Below are 9739 nucleotides of genomic sequence, written 5' to 3' on the forward strand. Positions count from 1 at the left end.
GGAATCAAAGAAAAAGTGCCTCTCCCATAAAAAAAATATGGTGAGATATAATTTACAGAAACCAGTATTAAATCAAATGTCACCCAGGTCAACAAGGACCACACTAGGTGTTATTGGACATCTGGTGACAAAAGAACTACAGAATTCAGGACTGTTGGCTGAGCAAGCAGAGCCAGCAACTGAAGACTACTAGAAGAAAAGTAATTTACCAATCACAAGTACATGCCACTCAAACACCATCAGCACTGACAAAATCACAGTCAGTCAACCGCAAAAGGCAGCTTTACTTGGAACAGCTTATATCCTGCAATAGACCTTTAACAACATTTTAACAACATCTGCCTCATCCAGGCCTTGGGAAACATTTGATAGGTGGACAAAAATGCCAAATCCAATCGAAACAACTGGCTGAATGTTGAATAATAATAGTGAGACGGGCTACTTTAAGAAGTAGAGCAGTTCTGGGTTTATGCTTAAATGAGATCTGAAGCATATGTTCTAGATAATTGTTCAAAGTACAGCCTGACTTACTATTAACAGAACTCACAAAAATAGAAGGGTGTGAAACTTCCTTCTTCCCTATAAAAGGTCTTCAAAAGAGGGGCTTCTGCTCCCTTCTAAAGTTCTCCAGCCCTGGAAGTATAACAAATTATACTGCTCTCTTAAGACGTTTGAATCAACAGATTCAGCTTTTACCAGATCTTTCCATTAGATGGCAGTGAAACTTCATTCTGTAAACCGATGGCATTACCTGTTACACAAACCAGCAAGGAAGATTTAAAGGAAGTGCCCCACGCCCAGGACTCTTGTTTGGAAAACATCTTGGAGAAGAAAGAGAACTTTACTGCAATTAGAACAAGGCACGCGCTTAATCTTTCATTCAGATGACTCATGATTTAGGCGCTTTTAGAAGGATTACACGGATCACCATACAAAAATATAAATAAATAACAGTAAATCAAAATGTATTATTTCGGACGGTTCTCTCCTCCCCCATAACACAGGTCATCGGTACTCAGGCCCATCTTTCATTTGGGCTTTCAAATGGAGTTATGGTTTGTTTTACAGCGAAATTATGTTGATGTAAGTCATCGTTCTGCATCGACCTGCTGGGTTTCAGTCAAAGGCGGCGAGGGCGGGAATAAGAAAAGCGCGTGCATAGGGAAGACACCAAACTCCCACCAGTTTCGATGGAAACTTGAGATGGTATCTCGGGAAAAAATATTGGGAAATAAACCTCATTAAGCACAAGTGAGATTTCTTCCGAGTAAAAACTTGAGAAAAGGAGTCCGGCAACCGGGGAGAGGCCACCCAGAGTAGATCAACGGCGGGGGAGATAGCAATGCGAGTCAATTACGTAAACTTCCATTCAAGACACTTCTTGGGGGTTTTACTTCTGTTTACCGAGTTCCGACGGCGCGGCCGCCAACTCGCAGCACAACTGCCGGAAGAAGTTCTGGGGCTCTTGATGGTGACGGGTGTCATATGACCCAAGGAAAGATGGCCGAAGACGGGCAGAGCGGCGAGGAACTTGCGGCTGAATCGAGAGAAGATTTTGAAGTCGTCGATGGCGCCCAGATCCCCAGCGCCTCTGAGCTGAAAAGCGATGGCAAAGAGAGGGGGGCGGCAGATGCCAGCTGGTCCGCTCCCATCTTCTCCCTGGCCAAGAAAGCCTCGGAAAACTTATCCGTGAGCTACGGGAACGCTCTGAAGTCTGCAGCCTCGGTAGGACTCATTCCCAAACCACTCAGCAATGACAGCCCAGCAAAACAAAGTACGGCTATGTTTATTGCTTGTCTTTTGGTAATGGTGGTGTGGGGTGTAAAGCGAGTAAGTGGCTTTTCTCACCGTAGAGGAGGGGCTGGGTAAGGAAAACTTTCAGGGCGAGTTGACTTTCAGGGTCCGACTAAGAATGTATCCTAGAAAAATGTAGTTTCTAGAAGAAATGCCCAGGTTCAACAGACTTGGCTCTGGGAGTCGTTTTTCCTTGGATCTGGAGCAGTGTTTCTCGACCTTGCCAATTTTAAGGCATGTGGACTTCAACTCCCAGAATTCCACAGCCAGCATTGCTGGCTGTGGAATTCTGGGAGTTGAAGTCCACATGCCTTAAAATTGGCAAGGTTGAGAAACACTGATCTGGAGCTTTTCCTTGTATCCCATCTTCCTTTTGTTTCTTTTTCTGCACGTGCCTGGAAATGATCTCCACCATATTGAAGGTCTATGCCCCACAGTTAAAAATAGATTCAAGGGCAAATTCTAAAAGACGTTTCTAGATATTTCTAATACATCTTATTGTGAATTGAACTTTGAATGCTTGACAAAAAGGTGGGGGTTCTCTGGTTTAGATTCATCTTTTTTGCCCCTTGGTTCTGGATAACATTTATGACTCAGTTTGTTTTCTTTATATGACAGTACAGTTCTATAGTACAAGTATAGTTCTACTTGAATTAAAATACTGAAAGAAAACATTGCTGTGTATAAATTGGCAACTTCTATTTATCTGTTAAATGTTGAAGTCTATCAGATTATAAATAATGCTGAGAAATGTATGTTGCAAATTACATTGTGTCTAGGCTTACATATCACAGTACATTTCCAAAGAGAAACAAATTTAATTGCAGAAATTTTTAATATTACAAACTTAAGTAAACTGAAAAGGAATAACTTGTGAATTATAAATGGGAGAGACAAAACATGGTGCTGACAAAGATATGGTTTAGCTTAGGCCCTGCACTTTAGGATATAACCGTTAGATTGTGCAGTGATTCAGATTCAAATAGATTATTTAGAGCATGTCAGCCTCCTTAAACACATCTTTCATGGGATAAATCCCAGGGACCCCCGTTTCTTTAAGTAGTTAGGTGCAACATGAACACCCACACACATTTTCAAATCAAATTCTCCTTCAAAGGTACATTGCTGCACAGCCCTAGTCTCTCCACATGGAAAAAAATACCAGTCTGGTCAAAGTGCTTAGTCTTAGATTTCTACATTTATGGAGGAAGAATCATTGTGTTTATTAAGACTCCCATGTAAGCATTATTTAGAGACAGTTGGGTGTAGTAGTTAAGGCATCAGGATACAAACCAAGAGACCATGAGTTCTAGTCCTGCCCAAGGCATGAAACCATCTGGTTGAAGCCAGTCACTTTCTCTCAGCCTTAAGAGATTATGTCAAAGCACTTCTGAAAACCTTTGCCAAGAAAATTGCAGGGACATGTCCAGGCAGTCCTAAGAATCTGACATATTTGATTGGCAGAAAAAAATTATTTGCTTCACAATAAATGTGTTAATAATCAACTTCAAAAATAAATTTGATAAATCTATTATCTACAAGAATTTTAGTATTGTCCTATCAGTGCAGATTTTCTAGTGAGCTTCTATAAATATGTTTTTAGTCCTAAAGGCATGAGTAGAATGGATTAATTCCATGTATAAATTATGTGGCAGGAATAAAACGTGTTAATGATGCAGAGAAATCAGTTGAATGGAATGTAAATTCATATACACATATTCATCAGAATCTGAGAATTAAAGTAGTATACAATACAGCTCTTCAGAAGTACTAGTACTTACCAAGACTTAATGGGTATTAATGATTTTAAATGCATATGTATGAAGCATAACCTAATTCCTGGAACATTAAACTATAAAGTTATCATCCCAATGAAAAGCAATGCACTTGTTTTATAACAAGAAAAAAAGCACACCAAGATTTTGAGAAGAAATGTAAATATATTAATAAATTCCACTTTGCCAAGGGAATCTTAATACTTTAATTTCAGTTCAAAAAATTGACTTTAAGATAAAAATATAATACAACTAAAATGTTTCATTATTCATACTTCACAGTCAGAAAAAATATTCTTTCAATAATCTCCTAAAACATGGCTAATTCCTATTTATAACTTAATCCTTTACCACTTCATCTTCTTATTTTATAATTATGCTTTCCAATAATAAGAAATAATGAATAAGAGATTATTGTATTTATACATTAACCGATGTATGGATTTGGGGAAAAATTGGTATTAACAATGGTAGTAGCTAAATCATAGTTTATTTAATATTCAAGGTTTGCATGACACATTGAATTATAAGCTGATTCCCCACCTCCCTAAGCTGGGTTCATACAACATACAGTATTAGACTAACATTTGGTCAGCTAATGTTTTGTCTTGAAGAACCAGTTTGGTATATTGGTTAAGATACCAAGCTAAAAACCAGGAGACTGAGTCCTGCCTTAGGCACAAAGCTAGCTGACTGTCCGCAGGCCAATCATTATTTCTCAAACCTAGGAAGCATGTAATGCAAAACCACTTCCAAAAAAATCTTGCCAAGTAAACTGCAGGGATTTCTCCAGGTAGTGGCTAGGAGTCAAAACTGACTAAAAGGCAAAAGAAAAGGAAAAGAAAAGAAAAAATGGTTTGTACTAATTCATTCCTTAAATCTAATCCCTCCAGTGCTGGAATCCAAGTAAAAGTTTCTCCAACAGTTGACTGTTCAATAAAATAAAACCCAGTTTCAATAGTCAATTGCTTTCAAAATTAGGAAAAAAATAACATTAATTTTATTAAAAGTTTCAGGAAGAATTTATTTTCACCCTGAGGACGTCAGCAGATAGCTGACGAAGCTAGGCGTTTTAATTGATTTTATTAGTAATTTTAGTAATTTTAATATTAAACCAAATTATTTTATCATATTCCCTGGTGCTCGTATTTTCTCACTGTTCTAATATGGAATTACCCAGGGATCACGTTTTTAAAGAAATTTCTGATAGGTTCTTGGTGGGGAATATGGTTTAAAAGACTGAGTCATTAAGTTATAATCAGCCACATTTTTAACAAAATACTTAGCAGGTTTTAATACATTAAGATTGATATGCTGTGCACAATGATGCATAAACAAACTCCAACACAAATGAAAATTGCTTCTAACCAAAGCAGCAATCATACCCATCTTCTAGAATAAACTATATTAAAGTGGAGATTTAGTGTAATATCATGCTACAAATATTTTTAGGATTAAATTTGAAGTGTATTAAAATATCCTCTTTGAAAAATGAATCTTCTCCCTGCACATCCATCACATCTGTTTTAGTGGTTTGATGTACTTTATTTAAAGTTTTAAAGTAATAAATGACTATGTGCAGATAGACTTTTAACAATTCAAAAAAGCTTGCAAACTTCTAAAATCAAATATCTTATTTCTGCTCACCTTTCATTTTGTCCACTGCACAATCCACATGGGTACCAATACATGTGATACATCATACAACTGACAGAAATGCTGCTTCTCATTCATAGGTGGCTATACAGTCTGACAGGAAGAACAAATCAATAACTATATCCCAGCCACAGCATACAGGCAAAAATCAAAACATAGTTACTAGGTTCTGTCTACCACGTCTTACACCTATTATTGTAGTCCAGGTGATCACATTCACCCAGGAGTCGTGCTTCTGAAAGAAACAGTGCTTGTGAGGTGCTTTAGCTTAGGCTGCTCAGGATGCTTATGTTGTATTAAACCAGTCTTTTTCAAAATTGGCTACTGTAAAATATATGGACTTCAACTCCCAGAATTCCCCAACAGGCATGCTAACCTAGCTAGAGGGGTGGCTCATTTTCAGAAAAAAAAGGGGGGAGGGAAGCAATCTTGAAAGACAGAGCAAAAATTGGAGCAGAACCCCACGAGAATGAATCTAGGGGAAGGGGGGGGGGGGAACTCTCCTCCCAGCCTGTCTTAGGTAGAGGCTGACGAGAGGTCCATCAGAGATGCTTTACTTTGTATTGAGCAGGAAGCGGGACAGAAAGGAGCAGAACTGAATTCCATTTAGAAAATGGATTTTAAAATGTTACGTTTCTCCAGAAATGGGAATGGAAGGTAAAGCCCGCCGCTCATTGCCGCCAACGGTCGCGTGGGGTGGGGGGGGGGGGAGAAAGCCTAGAAAACTGCAACCTCCAGAAGCAGGAGCAACTAAAATGGCGTCTCCGCTTTCTTGTTTATAATGGCTCGGAGTTTGCTGGGCCAATTTGCCTCTGTGTCCAATGAGAAGCGAGTTTGGGGTGAGAATTTGAACATTTTTCTCCCCTGTCAAAACTTAAGGCGGCAAATTGAGAGAGAGTGACCAATCCGGGCCCTCGGAATGGTTGATGCAAAGTTGTAATTGGCTCGCAGAAAGCGTATAAGAGATTCGGTGTGTTTTGTCCAATGAGAGGCCTCTCTTTGAACGTGCAGGAGGTGGGAAGCGTTGCTCGGGTAACGCAGGTGCAGGTGAGAAACCAATGGGGGAAAGGAAGGGGGGGAGAAAGCAAATGACAGTTTTGCCTGTGGGAAGGCTGGAGTATAACGTGATCCTCTCCGGGAGGTGGAGACGGGGAATCGCCGTCGGGGAGGCTTTTCAGGACTGAGTAGCCCGTGTATGTCTGTAAGTGTGGGACCATGCACGAGGAGGCCCATGATTTTGCGATGGAGAACTGCTTCTGCTCCCGATTTTCTGCGGAAATTGCAATGCTTGCTTTCTCACTGTAACCTCTAAATCAGGCCAAGGATGAAACATGGGGGTTCTTCTGTAGTCTTGACTATTTTCTATAGCCACGACTATTTTTTGTATTAACACACTTACAAGATTTCTTCCATCTGTGTTTATAAGCAACTGTGATGGTCATTCCTGTAGGAAACGTGAAATGGGATTAAAATGTTGCACTGCAAGCATCCTTCTGGGGAGAATGGAATAAAAGCACCTGTGCACTTTTAAGGTTGTTGCAGATACCGAAACTTATAGTGACATGGTTCTTATTGTGCACATTTGGTTATGCACACATGTTTTTGCCATACTGATTCAGACTCCATTATTGTTATGCATTTTTGCTGTATAAATAAGGAACTAAACATACTTGCAGACGTTGGGCTTTTTTATGAATAATACCTATGTATGCTATTCCAAGTGCAAGGGGTTTTTTTAAGCAAGACAAGAAAATGCTTATTTGTGTGGATTCACATTTTCAAAATAAGCCTATGCTCTATTACAAGATTTTGCTTTCTTATACGCATGTCTGTTTGTCTATATGTGTTTAGCAGCCAGATCCCACACAATGGAAGAACGTTCCAATCTTGTGAATATGATGAAATTGAGCATTAAAATCTTAATCCAGTCAGCTTTGAGTTTGGGGAGAACTCTTGATTCTGACTTCCCTCCTCTGCAGCAGTTCTTTATTGTTTTGGAACATTGTCTCAAGCATGGACTTAAAGGTGAGTTTGCTTCAAATCTGGTTTTATGTTTGTGTGATTGAAAGCATATTTTTATTTGTTCACTTTATTTTTATTGGTTAATATTTGAAGAATACCATGCTTTTTTTTTATTTAGCTGTCCCCATAAAACAGAAATAGCCACTAGATATTTGCAGAACTTACCTAGAATGGTGTAATTTCTGAACCGTGAGAAAATGCATAGAAGCAATTGGGGGGGGGGGGGGAATCACACATTTAAAACTAAATGCATATTTTGACATATTTGCCTACTTCTGTGCATTAGGGAAACAAAAGTTATATTAAGGCATATCTGAAAAAATATGAAAATAGACATTCCTAAGTGTTACTTGTATATTAAGTTCCTTTAATATATAGGAAAGTCTGTGATATATTCACTCAGAATATATCCAACGTTGTTTAGTGTTTGTCTAAAAGTACAGTCCAGTTAGGTTGCATCTGTAGATAACTGCATTACATGAACTGAAGAATAATAATATGTTTTTCCTTCCATTCTACCTTTAGCTAAGAAGAGCTTTATTGGGCAGAACAAATCATTTTTTGGGCCTTTAGAATTAGTGGAGAGACTTTGTCCAGAGGCATCAGATTTAGCAACAAGTGTCAGAAATCTGCCAGAATTAAGGTGAGGAGAAACAGATATTATAGTTCTTTAATTGGGATTAATAAAATTGTTTAAAAGAATGCATGCTTTTTATCTTTTTAATACTGTTAATTGTGATTTGCTAGACTAATCAGATGATCTGTGCTGACCACCAGTTAAAAGCAGATTTTTTTTTCCACACGGATTGTAACTCAGAATATTTTTACTTAGAGTAAAACTACCAACCTGCGTTACCTTTTATTTACTGTCCTTCAAAATCATCTGTGTAAAGTATTAATACTAACAGTAGAGTTGCATAATCATTCAACCTAAAGAGAAAACATTAAGTTAAAAAAATGGGCGGGCTTTAAATATTTTTCAAGTTCTGACAAATTATCTTCTGTGGGAAATGGTTGGTATTTTTAGCAAATGCTATTCATGTTTAACCTGGCAATATTTGTTTCTCGTTCCTTTTGTATGCTGAGCAATTTGACATATTTAATCAATGATTTTCCTGTGGGGTTGTAGGACTCCAGTCGGAAGAGGCAGAGCTTGGCTTTATCTTGCCGTGATGCAAAAGAAACTGGCAGACTACTTGAAAGTACTCTTGGATCACAAGTGTCTCTTGAGGTACTTTGGATTTTTCTTCAAGAAGAACATTTATTACTGTGCAGAACGAGAAACAGTTAAATTAGGTCTAGAAGTCAATTTGGATCACTCCTACAAGTAAAAAATGGGAACAGGCTATTCCCTCTTCCTATCACTCTTCTACAGACAGAAAAATGTTATTGCAACTGAAACTCCTGGCAAAAGAAGAAACCCTTCTTCCATTTGTGCTAAATCTAGCTCAGTGTTTATATTCACAATATTAATTGGATAAGAGATATTTAGTTTAGAAAAAAAATCTTTTGAATGATCCTCAAGTGAATCTTCCACTGTGATAATGTAAAATATTCCTCTCTAAATCATTATATTTTCATTTCCTAGTGAATATTATGAGCCTGATGCATTGATGATGGAAGAAGAAGGAGCTTTGATTGTGGGCCTGTTGGTGGGGCTAAATGTCATTGATGCAAATCTCTGTTTAAAAGGAGAAGACTTGGATTCCCAGGTGAAAATTATCTCCTTTAAACTAAGTCCTAAGCGGCAACACTAGGCCTGAACCCAGGGTAATCAGGCTGAATTCATATTGTTTTAGATGTTTCTGAAAATGTAATAATTGCATTTATAGGTGGCTTATTTACAGAAGTTCTGTCCCAACATAAAACTACAAGTTAGCAATAGTTTGAATCTATGCAAATTGGGCGGCCACATTTTGTATCTTGTGCTCATCTTTTTCCTCTTGCAGAGCTCATTTGTGCAATTTATTTGATCCTTTTTCTTGCTTGGTTGTAGTGAGTGTCATTGGTCATGTCATGTCCTCCTCCTTTGGAGCAATTTTGCTTAGCTGCTGTGCTCTATTGTTGTTAAATCGGCTTCTCTGCTTTGCATGGTTGTTTGCACTGGACACTAGTGCTGTCAAAGAAGTCTCTATCTAGACAACAAGTATTTGAGTTCATCTTGGGACAATGACAATTAATGGACTATGTTAATGGCCTGAATCCCCTTACATTTAATCCCCTTGAATGTGAAAAGGGTATGAAAAGCACATCATAGTGAATTGTATTAGAGAGAGACAATACAATTGTATTGTAGGGGAGATAGTCATTGAGCCCTTGTCATGGTCAGATCACTCTCTCCTTAGGATGGACTTCCGGACCGCTCCCCCTCGCCGCAGGGTGTCGGAACCACCTAGAGGGTTCCGTCCCAGGCGACTGATGGACCCTGAGAGGTTCCTGACGGAGCTTGGGCCATATCCGGAGGATCTAGTCCACGACTCGGCGGAAAATCA

At 38.6% G+C, this 9739-nt stretch overlaps 1 protein-coding gene across 4 annotated transcripts in view; it reads left to right on the plus strand.

Moving 5' to 3' along the window:
- Window positions 1-1469: 1469 nt before the first annotated feature.
- Window positions 1470-9739, plus strand: part of RUFY1 (RUN and FYVE domain containing 1) — a 25540-nt gene continuing 17270 nt past the window's right edge. The window contains exons 1-5 of one of the 4 annotated variants that reach the window (XM_015825892.1): window positions 1470-1774; window positions 7077-7250; window positions 7773-7890; window positions 8377-8478; window positions 8836-8959. In XM_015825892.1, the coding sequence (XP_015681378.1) occupies window positions 1486-1774; window positions 7077-7250; window positions 7773-7890; window positions 8377-8478; window positions 8836-8959 (807 nt within the window). In that variant the 5' untranslated portion in view covers window positions 1470-1485. The remainder of the gene's footprint in view (window positions 1775-7076; window positions 7251-7772; window positions 7891-8376; window positions 8479-8835; window positions 8960-9739) is intronic. The other 3 variants (XM_015825899.1, XM_015825906.1, XM_015825913.1) reach the window with 3 other exon arrangements.

This window comes from Protobothrops mucrosquamatus, unplaced genomic scaffold, assembly GCF_001527695.2.
Source record: "Protobothrops mucrosquamatus isolate PMUCROS unplaced genomic scaffold, P.Mucros_1.0 scaffold_203, whole genome shotgun sequence".
NCBI lineage: Eukaryota > Metazoa > Chordata > Lepidosauria > Squamata > Viperidae > Protobothrops > Protobothrops mucrosquamatus.